Source organism: Cnephaeus nilssonii (genome assembly GCF_951640355.1).
Source record: "Cnephaeus nilssonii genome assembly, chromosome: 9".
NCBI lineage: Eukaryota > Metazoa > Chordata > Mammalia > Chiroptera > Vespertilionidae > Cnephaeus > Cnephaeus nilssonii.
The window spans coordinates 89,325,170-89,340,913 of record NC_137080.1 but is presented as its reverse complement, the minus strand read 5'-3'; the positions used below and the strand labels follow the sequence as shown (position 1 = coordinate 89,340,913).

General features: G+C 40.4%; 1 protein-coding gene across 3 annotated transcripts in view; it reads right to left on the bottom strand.

Moving 5' to 3' along the window:
• The window catches only part of BTBD9 (BTB domain containing 9), a 483,558-nt gene that overhangs the window by 122,071 nt on the left and 345,743 nt on the right, over window positions 1-15,744 (bottom strand). For all 3 annotated transcript variants that reach the window (XM_079780631.1, XM_079780629.1, XM_079780630.1), the window contains exon 8: window positions 10,061-10,250. In XM_079780631.1, the coding sequence (XP_079636757.1) occupies window positions 10,061-10,250 (190 nt within the window). The remainder of the gene's footprint in view (window positions 1-10,060; window positions 10,251-15,744) is intronic.

The window sequence follows — 15,744 nt, the reverse complement described above, 5'->3', positions numbered from 1 at the left end:
GCTGTAGCAGCTGCCTTGTTTCTCTGAGGCCATAATACCAGTGGAAAAGATGGAGAAAATCGAAAAGCTCACTGAAATGCAGAGCCAATACCAGCAGCCATCCCCTACCTGCAGCCTTTTTGCTATGTGAGACCAAAGGAAACAAACAAAATCAAAACAAAATAAATTAAAAAACCCAACACTTTAAAAGTCTTTCGTAACTGGGTTCTTTATTTGCAGTCAAATGGAACTCAAATGCAAGATCCTTTTGAGCAAATGAGTGCCAGTAATAAAAATACATGTTGTCATGTCTTAGCCACAACATTTAATGAAAGTTTCTGTAACTTCCACCAGAACTAATTTTCTTTTTAAGGCCATGAGACATTGTGTAGGAACTTGCAACAAATTAGAATCTTCAAGATAGAGTTTTAGCACCAGATGCCTCGCCGTGTTCACGGTGGAGAGAAAAAGAAGGCATTCAATTGTGCTTTGGTTTCATCATCTCTCACATGGAGACAGTGAAGCCACTAAAGCTCCAGAGCTACTATAAGACATGGCAACTGAAAGGACCATTAGCCATTTCAAAAGATTAGACAGAACATCTAAACAGTCTTAACTGGTTTTCAGTTACAATGAAATGATAATGTGGCAAGGCTGGTAATGTCAGAGTCAATGAGGGACATGATTTCAGACATCAAAAGGTAAGAGGAAGGAAGAGGATCCTTACCCTTAGGACTTAGGGGAGAAAGCAAAGACAATCCCGGGAGAAGTAAATGCATAGTCTGCAGTTATCCAGTAACCAACACCCCTTATACTGAATCTGATACATTGTTGAAAGAGGCAACACAGCAGAAAAAATGATTCCTCAGCTGGAGCTAGGCCCGAGTGTCCAGGAAAGTTGCTGAAAGGAGTCTTTGAGGGCACCAACTCGCCTGTCACAATCCTTTTTCCCAGGAGGAGGATGTGGAATGGAGGTAGATAGAGGTGGAAGAGTCTTCCTTGATCTCGGTGCTTCTCCTTGTTCTTAACTAGAGATATGCGGATGTTTTGGTCAAGAGGCCCTGTGGTTACCAGTTTACAAAGGGCTAAGCTTTAAAACAAAGTGAGATATGCTGACATCAGGTGCTACCAAGATGCACCAAAAGCAGCTTAACAAGGTGACAAAATTGGGCCATTGGGGAAAAATATCTCTGATTTGAGGATACCCAAGGAATTGAAGGTTTTCAAAGGTGACCCTTCATCAAGTTTTCAGATTAGCTTTACTTAACATTCAAAAGATATTTTCAAGTGATGTGATGTATTCCATTTGTAGAAATTCCATTCAGTTTGCTGAAAGGCCTCTGCTACCTTTAGCCCTCCTGAGAAGAGGCACATTTCTGTGACCTTGTATGCCCATCTCAGGGCAGCCTTGTGTAAAACACCTGCCACAGTACAAGTACAGAAGGAGCAGGCTGATGCTTTCCATTCATTTCATCTTCCAGGGTAAATGATTCCAGTTTTTTTAATGACTGTTAAAAGCACTATTGGTGAAGTATTTGTTTAGGGGGGTCTTAAATAACAATTCTGCATACCTACTACTAAATATACATTTGTGCATTAAATACTGGGTCAAATGGGGCTGATAGACTCTGTAAAAATGCCTTCTTGATGGGTTTATCTTTCAAAGTAAAAGGATTTTTCTTTTCATGTATCCAGCTATATTTTATGATGACTAGTTGTCAAGTTCTCTAATCACTCAAGAGAGATAAATGGTTGACATGTGAAGTAAATCTCACACACACACACACACACACACACACACACACACACACACACTCGCGCGTGCGCGCGCGCGCCCGCACTTTTTTCTTTGGCATTTAACCTTTCCTGCTTTTCCAAAGAACATCTGAATTCTAGTGCCCCTCCTGTATTTTTAACATGCAATTTAGTTGCCATAGCAATACTTTCTGGTCTTGAAATACTTCTAGGATGAAACTGGTGGAGGCATATTTACCATGCTCTCAACCTATCTCCTTTAGGCTCCAGGATTTCTGCTCCCCTAAACAGTCACACAGTTCAGTCTTAAGTGTCCACTGGGAACCACAGATATTGTTTTTTTGTTTTACTTATTTTTTTTGTTAATATTCACCCAAGGATATTTTTTTCCTATTGATTTATAGAGAGAGTGGAGGGGGGAGGGAAGAGAAAGAGAGAGAAACATGGATGTGAAAGAGACATATTTATTGGTTGTCTCCTGCACTTGCCCCGACCGACCAGGACTGGGGAATGAATCTGCAACCCTGGTATGAGCTCTTGGCTGGGAATCGTACCTGAGACCCTTTGGTGCTGGGGCTGATGCTCCACCACTGAGCCACACCGGCCAGGGCGACAGATATTATTTTTTATTCAACAATTTTTTTGGGGGGGACCAGAATTCCAAGGTCTGAGGGTGGTAACAGAAGACTAGTGCAATGCAGACAGGCTGAGAGAGAAACAACTTGTTAAATAAATCACGGATCAGCAAGACAAGGAGGAATTCCTTGTTTCAGGGCTGTGACAGACGATGCTCAGCATGACTGATATGAAGCAAATTTTATAAAATATCTTTCCAATTTTGACGAGAATTATAGGCAATCTTAATCCAAGCCTGAGGAGTCATATATTTTGATGTTTGTTGTATTCTTTAGACTATAAAAAGGAAATGTCTAGCTCTCTAGGTTGCAAAGGAGGCTGTGCAAATGTAAACAGATGTACTGCTTGCCCGTGCAGCACTCAGCCAGAAGGAAGTGGAAGTGGCACGGAACGTGAGGGAAGCTTCCTTACCTGTGCCAATGTCGGTGCCTAACTCCAGAGCTTAATCTCAGTCATTCGCCGGAGGTGCCAAATCTTTAGCAGTTTTCTCACATACACTTAGATCAGACACGAGCAAATATGATGTCCAATTTAGTTGATAGATAGAACTCCCTTTACTGCACTAACATACTATGTTGTCAGTTCAGTCAATGAGTATTTATTGAGTACTCACAGCACAGAGAACTGTACTAGATACTTGGAAATCGCAACAAAGACCCAAGTTCATCTCAATCCTACAAAATCACTATCTTCAACTGGAGATTATCTGTGGTCCTATGAGAGACTGAGGGCAGTACAGATGTGGAAGATACTCAAATAATCACAAAACATCATTCAAGTCATTAGCTTCGGTTCCTCTCCTCATCCTTATTGACTAAGCCTTCATGGAGCGATTAAATAGGAAACAAAAGGGAACGGTATGTGACTCCTCTCCTTTTTCTTTTCTGATCCTAGCCTTTGGGCAAGAAGTGGATGAGCAGCAGTTTGGCAGGGAGGTAAGCAGTGGGAAGGAGGAAAAACAGCCATCAAATAGGGGTCTCAGGAATTTGCACACTGAATAATAGCTCATCCTGAGCTGGTTGTAGCCACACCACAGTGAAAGGGCAGCTGAATCTGCACGAGCCTGACAACTCAGAGAAAGAAAAATATGCTGGGATGGGCGAGGACCACAGTGGCCTATCTAATTTTTTAAAAAATATATTTTATTGATTTTTTTACAGAGAGGAAGAGAGAGGGATAGAGAGTTAGAAACATCGATGATAGAGAAACATCGATCAGCTGCCTCTTGCACAATCCCTACTGGGGATGTGCCCGCAACCAAGGTACATGCCCTTGACCAGAATCGAACCTGGGACCTTTCAGTCTGCAGGCCGACACTCTATCCACTGAGCCAAACCGGTTTTAGCATATCTAATTTTTTTAAATGATCAACTTGCTATTGCTTTATTTTATGTTTAATAATTACAAAACATAACCTGATTTGTGGTCAGACATTCAGTGCTAGATTAACTTTTATAAATATAATTGGCTTTTCCAACTGCAAAATAAAAATAGCTTCACCTCCATAGACTAAAGAGATTAGGAATACCCATCAAGAACATACTTTGGAGTAGACCCATTCTGTCCTAACATTTTCCAATGGAGGGACTCAAAATCTTTTTGTGTCACTAACTCCTTAATCCTCAGCACCCAAGACTCCAGGTTTATTTAGTGGCACCTGCCTGTGCTGCTTTGTCTTTGGGCAGTCTACTTACAATTAGGTTTGTTAGTTAAAGTATTGTGGGTATTTTTACTTATGGTATTGCTCATATCAATTACAAATCCATCATTTTCAAAGCTAATGCAAAAATTGTTTGTGGTTTCTCATACGAGCCTGGAAATACTTAAAAGAATATCAAGATTAGCAAGTGAAAGATAAATCTTAAATTAAGGCGACAGAGGAACTAAGACATTAAGTATATCTGGTTAGTTATTATGACTCTACTCTGGTCTTTTCATGTGGCCAGGCCTCTGAGGATTTCCTGTTATTTAAATTTTAATGTTTTTTAAATGGCATGAAAATGATATAATTACCACTTGGTTGCCACTTTTAAGGCCCATTCCAGGCAATTTCTCCTGTTTTCTCTCAAATAAAATGCATAACTTCTGCTGTGCCTGTGAACCTAGCAACAACAAAGACACACTCCTTTATTTCCCAGGTGCACTGCCCGCTCTGGCTCTCGGAAAGAGAAACACAAGGATGGGGAGAAAGTTTCCGGTGAGACTGCAAGGACTAGGACGCCTCCTGCTGTTCCTTCTCCAGGAGCTGGTTAGATAAAGGGCGGCCAGGAGCAAGGAAGGTGCTTCTAAAGGCATGATGGCCCCAGCCCTGCCTCTCTTTAGCAAGAAACCTCCTCTCTAACTGTGCTGCTGAAACCCTGGGACCGGGTTGGTGGCAGGTGGGATGGTCAGGGAACTGGTGACTGAAAATAGAAACAGCAGCAAAGCTGCCACCTCTCCAGTTAACCCCCTCCATCTGCTCCAGCCACAGTGGCCCCCTTGTGGCTCCTGCAGCCGGCCAGACGTGCTCACCGCAGGTCCCCGATGGGCGTGGTCTTCTAAATCTAAAACTGCACTGTCTCCATCCCCTAGTCCTTTCTCCTAATTGCCTCTGAGCACTTGGGAATATCTGACACCTTACACAAAATGTTTGTTTACTATTTATCTCTCCCACAGGATGTCAGTTCCATGAGAGCACCAATGTTTGACGACTGTTTTCTTTATACTGTGCTGTAGCCCAGTGCTTAGAACTGTGCCTGACACACAGTAGAAGACTCAACACATGCTTGCTAAATGAATAAAAGAAAACAGGGAAGACTCAACACATGCTTGCTAAATGAATAAAAGAAAACAGGGGGAGGTGGAGATGGTCATATTTCAAGGTCAGCTTCTCCAGACACACTAGCAGGGTTACGTTCCTGCTAACTGAGGTTAGGTGTAAGCATTATCAGTCAAGAAACAAGGCTTGCCCTGGCCACCTTTGCTCAATGCTTAGAGCATCGGCCCTCGGACCGAGGGTCTTGGGTTCAATTCCCAGTCAAGGGCACATATCTCGGTTGCAGGTCCCCCAGCCCTGATAGGGGCGCATTCGGAGTCAACCAATCGATATGTCTCTCTCACATTGCTGTCTCTCTCTCTCTCTCCTCCTCCTGCCTCCTTTCCACCCTCTCTAGAAATCAATAGGAAAACTATCCTCGGGTAAGGGTTAAAAAAAAAGAAGAAAATAAACAAGGCTCTGCTTGCCTACCCAGACACAGGGGAAACTCAGGAAAGAAAGAAATGGATTCTGTGGATGAAATCAGACAAATAGAGATGAAAACAAATTGTTTTTATCCACAAACAACTATGTCTCTTCACAGGAATAAAGAATGCAGTGATGGAGATCATTTGTGTTTGAGCCTTTGGCCTTAGAAGTCATCACCTACAAAGAAATCTGAATTTGAAGCCAGGGTACCACGAGTTTCCAGGACTGTCAGCTCTGCTTTCCGATGGGAAAGTGTAAGTCACTCAGCCCTGTAACATGCATCCTCAGGAGCTGATTCAGAATCACTGGCCTTCTTCGGATACAGTGAGTAGGAAGCAAATCAGTCATCACAAGCAACTGAAGAAACTGTAGGTAAAATGTCGCTGACTAGTCAACTGTCATCAGCCAATTACCCATCCCCATGAAGAGGTGCCCCTGGTCTACTTTCCCACCAATAAATATCTGTCTGGGCACATGAGCTGCTACTAACCACAGCCTGCAAGGACATGCAGCATCATCCACGGGCATTGGTGATTAAGAAATCTCTCTCCCTCTCTTCTTAACAATGTCACAGAAGAGGCAAATGCAGCCCCTGACAACATAATGTGAGTTTCACAGAGACGTGTCTCTCTGAGCACTCAGCCAGTTATACAGGCTTCAGCTGCATGGATTTTCTCCCCGCAGAAACAATATCTGGGCTGGAGGAAGTCGGAGGCGTCACACTGTGCTGAGATGCACAGCTCTGCCTTTGGTTGTGCTCATGCACATCATCCCCTCTCTGAGTCAGGAAAAGGAAAACTGGGGGAACCATTTTAATTCCACATTCAAAGAGAAACAAATGGACAGTGTTCCCTCTTGCCGTAAGTCCCAATCACACCTTTTTCTGGAGTCAGATTCAACCTCTCTGATGCTTTGACCTGAGCTAGAGGTCAAGGTGGCCTTGTCACATGAAGAGCCTATTTGTCTCTAAGCTGTCACTTTGGCAAAGACCTCATGAGGCCCCTGTTGGATCTAAGATTTTAGATCTCTTACTAGATCTTACCCACCGCAATTTCCCCTCTATCTTGTCAGACTACCTCATCTGCACAAACCGACGAGGGATGCTCATTCTGAGTTGCCACAGGCTTTATGTATCAGCTGAGGCTCGGAGGAGGCAGCAAGGACACAATTCTACAAATACGACAAATGCTCCGGTAGCAATTTGATCACTGAGATCACTGAGGAGGAATGTTCAAATTAGCCCAGGAGATGGTGAGGTTATAGAAGCGTGCTCAAAGGAGTGGAGATTTGAAGCAGGAATAATAGCCAGGCATACAGGGGGTGATGAGAAGGCAGTGAGAGACACAAGCCATGAGGACAGCGTGTTGAAAGAGTTGAAGATGCGGGGAGAAGAGGGTGACCAGTGTAAAACTGCAAGGAGCGGGAGAGGCTGTGACAGAGCAGGTGCAGGGTGGGTGGAGAAGCAAGGGACAGGCTGTACAGACAGAAGCCGAGTCAGATCACTCTTAGTGCCTTTGTCGGAACTTTCTCCCCAAGGCAAACAGCAGCCACGAATTCTCTTAGGAAGGAGCCTGGCTGCATCATATTTGTGGTAACAGGTGGGAGATGGTTGCTGGGGGGGAAGGAAGGGCTAGATGAAAGTCTGGAAGGCCAGGTGGAGAGGAGGAACTACAAAGTTGCAACTGTGGTGATGACAGTGGAAGAAGAAGAGGAAGGATTTGTGAGACCGGGTAGGAGCTGGTATTGACAGAACTCTACAGCTGACTGGTTGAGGGGAGGAGGGAGAGAGAGGAAGAAATTTAGAAAGATTCCATGTTTTGGGCTCAGTTGATGGATAGAGGGATGGTGCCACGGAATGAAATGGGGCATCGAGGGGTGAGGCAACTTGAACAGGGGAAGGAAAAGATAATAGAATCCATTTCTGACATTGGTTTGAGATGCACATGGGACATTGTTAGGTGTGTGTGTGTATGTGTGTGTGTGTGGGGGGGGGGGAGGTACCAGGTAAATAGACACAATACAGGGAACATTAAAAGAGAGTGGGAAGAGCTACTAAGCTGCCAGTTTGCTTACCTGTTCATTGGCAAGACAGCTGGTCTCCAAATTAGAAATGGCAGAACAAACATAATAAAGAGAAAATTGAAGCCCCAAATAGGTGAAGTGAAAGAAAGAGGATATCTAGTCAATTTAAATGATTTCAAGTCTCCTGGCTCAGATGAGTTACACCACACGCCTGCTGAAAGAAATTGCAGATGTAATCTCAGAGACACGATTGGTAATCTTCAAGAAACTGTGGAGACTATAAAGAGTGCCAGTGACAAGAGAAGGACAACTGTTTCCCAGGTTTTTAAAGTGAAGAGGGATAGGTTGTAATGAGAAATATTCAGATAAGTTTCACACCACCTATGACAAAAATTCACGAATGGCTTATGAAAAAGATGGCTTATGAATACTTTAGTTAATGCATGCAGGTGAGGAAGAGGAAGGAGGGGTGCTGTTTGCTCTGTGACGGAGGTTATTTGCACTGGCAGTTTGTTCAGACTGCCTGTGGCTTGTCTCTTCCCCTCCCTGAGCACAATGTGAGCTGTATAAACCCCAGGCTTCTCTATCTGCAATTTGTTGGCTACGGTACTCAGGCTGTACATGGCCCTTTATGAAAAGGGGTTGACAATTTAAATGAAGAAATCCACAGTCTTAATTCTCCAAGAAATCTACCATCACTGATCAGGGTACCCAGAAACTGTTGTGAAAAAAAATTAATATTTATCTCAAATCATTGAGGCAAGCAGCAATTACCTCTGTGGTTACTAGCCTAAACATCAATTAATTTTTGCATATTAGACCCCTACTACCTTAATTTGTGCTATTTCTCTCTTTATACATACTGACTTTAAATTGAGAAGTGTGATAGGGGGAAAGCGGCCATGTCCTGCCAACATCTCTACCCCTGCAGGCTAAGATACAATGTAAAATAGCTCAACTAATGCTAAATATAAATACAAATACATACATACATACACACACACACACACACACACATATATCCTATATAATAAAACCCTAATATGCAAATTGACCGATTGCCCCGCCCGCCAGTTGCCCCACAGATGGCCCTGACTGCCAGCCAGGCCTAGGGACCCTACCCTATATGTTGGGAACAGTCTCTTAGATTTAAAAATTCAAACCTGGCAAGGCTACTCTAACACTGAAAAAAACAGGATGATGAAGTGATGACATGCATGGACTCTGGCTTGCACATTTTGCGATCAGCCCTGATTTGGACACTTATAACTGTGTGACAAAGCCAATTATTTAACTTCTCTCTGCTTCAGTTTTTCCACCCATAAGATGGGGAAAATGGTATTACTGCCTCAGAAGGATCATGTTATGTACTACTTTTTATAATCAGGGCAAAAAAATGTAGCTGCCCATACAACAGCAAGATGCCTTTCACCTATATGAAAAGTATGGTCACTGGTGCATGCAGCATCCCGGATTGCCAGAGGGATGTCCGACTGCCGGTTTAGGCCCGACATCCCCCGAGGATGCAGGCCAGGCTGAGGGACAACCTCCGACCCCCCTGTGCACGCATTTCATGCACCAGGCCTCTAATGTATATATAATTTACCATTACTCTTTCAGAGACAATCTTAGAACATTAAGAACAAATAGGTAGCCTATTTAAGAACCAGAAGGTTCTCTTGAACTAAAAGTATATTCTCTAGGCCCTAGAGTCTAGAGGATGTCACCAGTCCCTAGCCAGTTTTGCTCAGTGGTTAAATGTCGGCCTGTGGACTGAAGCGTCTTGGGTTTGATTCTGGCCAAGAGCACGTACCTCGGTTTCAGGTATGATTCCCAGCCCTGGTCAGAGTGCATGCAGGAGGCAACCAATTGATGTGTCTCTCTTACATCAATGTTTCTCTCTCTCTGTCTCTTCCCCTCCCTTCCCCTCTCTCTAAAATTCAATGGAAAAAATATTCCTCAGGTGAGGATTAGCAACAACAACAAAATTATATGATCCTATAAATCAAGCAATATTGGGTTAAAGTTCCTTTCTTAAAGCAAAATGAAAACAACAACTAAAAACCAGACACAAAGACTTTTTAGAAGCAGGTCTCATATACAGTTCTGTCTGGTCCCCATGCAAAGTCATTTATTAAAGCTTTAAATGACTTTTTATTCTGTATAACTTGTGTTGACATTATCCTGCAAGTCCCTAACCAATACGAACCAGGGAGAGGCCTCTGCTCTGCTTTCTCCAGAAGTCTAACTCTTGTTGCATCGCCCCTTCCCCTGAGAATCCAACAAGTACCTGTATCTCTGTGCCCCTTTCTACCCCTCCCTCCCTATCAAGAGCAAAGAACAGAAGAGTGTCTTCACTGAAGTTACTGACACATCGCTGTACCAAACTATAATTTGTACGTGTCTTCCATTTCAAAAGTAATGAGTGAGAAGTAGTCTTCTTACCGTATTGACCCGATCATGTACGGCTGTGCCAGCTGAACCACAATGGCCCCGCTTCCTAGCTGATGGCATGTGTATCCAGAATCCCAATCATAATTCTTGGTGTCCCCATTCAGCAAGGCGTTTCGGCTCCGACTGACTCCTTCAATCACACTGGCACAATCAGCAATCGTTGCGACATTCTCCCTGGGAACTGTGAAGCCCAGATTCAGCATCAAGACAAGAAAAGCCAAATATATCTCGATAGTGTGTTGTGAAAAAAATCAGTATCTATCTCAAATCATTGACAAAAGGTAAATTAGAATATCTTGATTATTTCAGAATATGAACACATTTTCCATGTCAAATAGCTTAAAAACAAAACACAGTTGTACGTAAGGTTGGAACAAACCAAACTACATATAACAATTAACCTTACAGAATTTTATGGAAAAGAAACATAATACCCCATAAAATATAAAATGAACTAACACACTGCAAAATAATACTACAGTGGGAACTACACAGTAATTGAGATTAATGAACCATAGCTATATGCAAGTAGATGAATAAAAAAATACAATGTTAAGTTAAAAAAAGCAAGACAGAAGAACACAGAGTATGAGTTCATTTATACAAAGTTTTAAAAAAGGCAAAACTAAAAATATACTTCGTTTAGAGATATATACACACATGTAAAACTAAAACTGAAGTCCAGAGAATTATTATAGAAATTTGAGGATAATTTGTCTGGGAAAAGAGAGATGAAATCTTGGAGGGACCCCCACCAATGGGGTTCGAACATTAATGACTTCATTTCCAGAGTGAAATTTTGGAGGGGTTTCAAAAGTACTGGTCTTGTTCTGTTCTTTAGCTACGTGGTAGGCTCATGGCACTTGTATTCTCTAAACTGCACTTATTTATTACATTTAATAAATTTATTTGAAGAAAGATTATATGTATGTATGTATGTATATATACCTATATTACCATTTTAAAATTCATAAATAAGAAAAATATCCAGGACATGGCACCAACCCTTTTTCAGAATATACATTTCCCTCAGCCATGATTTATTTCCCTCTTTTGTTTGTTTACTATTCCATGCATTTTAATACACATGCTTTTCTCTTTGTTCACAAACTGCTGTATTTTGAAACACCAGCTCTGTTTTGATTCTGAGTTTCCCTCTATACTTCCAAGCCATATCAACCTGTTCATTTATAAAAATCAAGGGCTTCCACAAAATAATAGCTGTTCAAAAACAATGCAGATTTTCTAAACACTAAGAAGAGAATAATAAAAGGTAAGGGTTTTTTTTTCCTTCAGCCATTTAAGTTATTTAACCCAAATCTACAATTAACCCTAGCTATGTACATTCAAGATTTATAGCTTACTTTACATAATTTGAAATAGATTAGAAAAAAAGATAATTTCTCATCAGATATACAGTATATTGTACTTTTCGGTACAACATTATACTCTGAAAAGAGGGTGAGCAGTACTACCACTGTGCCAAAACATTTCTAACTTTACAATGATGCCAAGTAAATAGTTGTACATGTATCTTTATGAAATGTACTTATTTCCCAAAGCTGGGCATGCCTGTACTTGAGCCCTCATCTCACAGACCTTCCCTAATGGCTCTGCTCTTGGCAGATGAGGACAGCCATCCACAGATAAAGAAGGAAGGGAGGGGAGGACAAGGGAGACAGAATGAATTTTCTGGTGATGAATCTCTTGCTATGAAGCTTAACTCCAAAGCAAAAAGCAAAAACACTGGTGCAATAACCTGCAAGGACAGTTTTCTGACAGAGAAGGGGCTTAGAGAGAAGCTCCCATGACTTTGAAAAAAGACAGATGAAGCGCTATATTTAGAGGCGATGTTCTGGTACCGTGTCTCATGGAAAAGAGGAAGTATTCTGTGATTTGGAAGAGAGAACTTATGGAAGGGACACAAGATGCACAGTAAATTGAGCTGAGACATAACAATACTGTGGGGGCAGTAACAGCCTCAACTCTCATAGCGGTTCACGTAGCACACGTTTACTCTTTGCTCACCCTATGTATTCAGTGACAATCAGCCCAGTGGCTGTGCTCACTGTATCACTCAGGGGCCCGGTGACAGAGGCTTTGTTTTAATATGTGAGAAGAGACAGAGCTGGGTACTGGCTCTTAAAACTCTTCCCCCAAAGTAACACGTCACTTGGCTCACATTTGGTTGACTTGGCAAGTCACAGGGCCTTCCTAAGTTCAAGGAGGTGGGAAAGTGCCACCCTGCTGTGTGCCCTTAGAAGAAAGGGAACGTTTGGTGAACAATGTTAACATTTACCACAAACACTGAACTAGGATGAAGGAACATTCAATAGATAGCTAAATCTAGTTCATTTGTGTAAAGTTTGTAAAATATTTCAATGTGTAAAGATACAAGCATTTATATATCTAGTCTCCTGCTGAGAGGCATTTAGATTGTTACCATTCTTGTCTTTGTGATTACAAACAAAGGTGTTTTCTTCTGCTCATGGGTGTTTCTTCAAGGAATCCATAAGATTTACATACACATGGATGTGGAATTACACTCAAGGCTATGAGTTGACCTTCCATCTGCCAAACTACTCACGTACGTGGTTGTAAGAATTTATGCTCTCAACTCATGCTCCTCCTCACAGTCTCTTGGTAATGTTAGATAAGTGTGACAGGACATCTCAATGTGGTTTTTGTTAGATTAACGTTTTTCTCTTTCTTTCCCCTCTGGAATCATTCTCCACCTCTCTTCTGCAAACTATCTTTATCTTTTGTCTATTTGTCTACTGTCTTTCTAACTGATTTGCAGAATGCTATTTCTTTGTTTTTAATGTATTGAGTTGAAATACTTAATATTTTCCTTTATGATTTGTGCTACAGCATCTTTATTTGGCTACTATTTCCTTAATATTACTCTACTTTCTATTTTTTCTGGCCTCTTATAAATAACATATAACTAGATTTTTTTAAGTCAGTATTTTTATAACTGGCAGATTTATATGACTTACATTAATTGTTATTACTCCTATCTTTGGATTAACTTTACTTTCTATTTAGAAGTTTTTTCTTTGCTGTTTCCCCAACCTCTCTGTCCACTCTGTTGCTGTTTGCTAATGAATTCACAGTTTTCCTTACTGCCCTCACCAGCTATCTATTGATTTGAATATTATATATTTCTACTCTTTACTAAATTTTAGATATGCACACCACACTTAATACCTAAAATGAAAAATCACATATGCCCTTTCCCTTAACAGTTTTAATATACATCACTTGCCTTATGGCTTATTTGTCAGTGTTATCTAACATTTTAGTTCCTCCTTGCTTTGTATTCTGAACATTAGTAGTCATTATTATCATTTCATACAGTCAAAACTTACTTATTCACATTCACCAATATCTTTGCCATTACTTTTTTATATAGTCCTTTCTCCTTGGCTCAATTTCCTTCTTTCTAAGACACATTCATTAGTATTCAGCAGTCTTTGTTTAAAAGTGCATTTTGCCACCACTCTTGAAAAATAGGTTAATTGGGTATAAAACTCTATGTTAAAAGCTGTGTGTGTTTTTTCTCAGCCCTTTGAAGATATTATTCCAGTCTTCTGGCTTCTACTGTTATGTCCGCCCAAGTCTGCTATCCCTCTGTTATACTTGTGTTTTTCTCTACAGTTAATATTAAGGCTTTCTCTTTGATTTTGGTGTTTTGTGATTTTACTATGTTGCACCTAGATGTAAATTAAATTTATCCTGCTCAGGACTGAATATGAATTTATGGCTTTATTGACTTTGGGAAATTTTGGCCATTATTTGGGTATTGATTCCCTCTTATTTTCTGTTTTTTTCTTCTTCTAGCATTCCCAATAGACCTCTGTTGGAACTTTTCATTCCATCCTCCATGCTTTTTAAGCTTCCTTTAAATTTTTCCTCTTTAACCTCTTTTTGAAGCATTCTGGGTAATTTCTTAAGATTATTATTTGTGTTCAATAATTCTCTTTAGGTGTGACTAACCTGTCCACTGAATTATTAAAGCTCACTACTAAACAAAAATTACACGCACTAAAAATAAATCAACTAAAGCTACGTGTATTAACAAAGCTCAACCTCACATAGAAAGCTGGTTAAGAAGAGCAAGTCAGAAAAACACATAGAGTATGTTTCCATTTCTATTGTTTAATAATATATACCTATATGGTAACCTTAGAAAGAAAAGCTAGGAAATGCAGAGAAATAGTTATCCTCTGGATAGGAAGACAGTGGGGAAGCGAATGGGAGAGGAACACACCAAAGCTTTAAAGGTTTATCAGTGTTTCATTTCTAAAGCTGGGTGGTGAGCATGAGAGTGTTCCTTGTCTCCAAACTTTACACATACGTTCCTATGTTCTGTTCCACATATGGAATATTTTTTAACAGTTTCACACATTTTAACACTGTCTTCATGAAAACGAGAAAGCTGGCAAGCCTCTGAAAGGATAAAACCTTTTATGACGATTGTGAACGCTGATATGCTCTTTAGCACCCACTGGGTCTTATCAGTTGTCTTTGTGGACACTTCCTAAATTTGTTAATTTCCATCTACCCTAGTTACTGTTCACAATTTTATTCCTAGATAATCTGATTTTAACTAGTGGTCAATTAGTACAGCAGCATCAGGGACTATCACAAAGTCATTCCTAATAACAGTTTCTAGCTCTTTGGGAAACAAGTCTAGGGTAAGCACTCAGAACTCCTTTTATATAGACACATTTATAAATGGGTTTATTAAAGAAGATTCTTTCCACCTCTAACATTTTCTTTAAGCAAAAGTACTTTAGTAACATCACCCTCTGACCCTCTGGAATCTTGAGGTGGTCTAACATATATGCTAAATTAAACAATTTTGCCTTCTAAACAAGGAATCCTATATGTATATCCTGAAGAATAACATACCATTGTCTCTACTATGATTCTGACATAATTATTCATTAATGTTTATTAGTCAAAATCTGGATCTACGAAGGGTGGCCAACACATACACATCTCAACATATACATGTAGAGGTGGACTTTATCAGTGAAATCTACCCTAAATCCAAAATTTCCTTTAAAAAAAAAGGTCAGAAAAACACATAGAATGAAAGCACTTAGCACTTAACAGAGGACCATCATCCTCAAATAGCTTCTGCTAGAACTCTACTAGCAACCTGATAAGCAACTATATCTACTTCATAAAATACAAAATCAAAAATTACCACTTTTCTTAATTTTCATGCCTATTTTTAGATAATGAGTCAAATTAACAGTAAAATGACCAATGATGTCAACAAGTGGAAGGGAGAGAAGGACAGGAACTTGTGCACAAACCCAAATGGATAAGGACCTTCTGTAAATAATCAAGATGAGACTATCCGTCCAGTATTATACCAACCAATTCTTAATAACCAAATCAGTATTTAACTCTGATCTACCCTGACAATGAGAGATTTAGAATGTGAGTTTCATAAAGGCAGAAACTTTTATTTCTTTTTTTCACTGCTGTACTCCTAAATGCCAAAAAATAGTGCCTAGCATAGAGTAAGTATTAAATATTTGCTGAATGAATTAACCAGAGCTGGAAAACGAGATGACTATGTAGGTTATGGCACTTAACCTTACTTAACATAGTTCCTTACCAAAAGATAAAAAAATCTAAAAGCTACTGAATAAAGC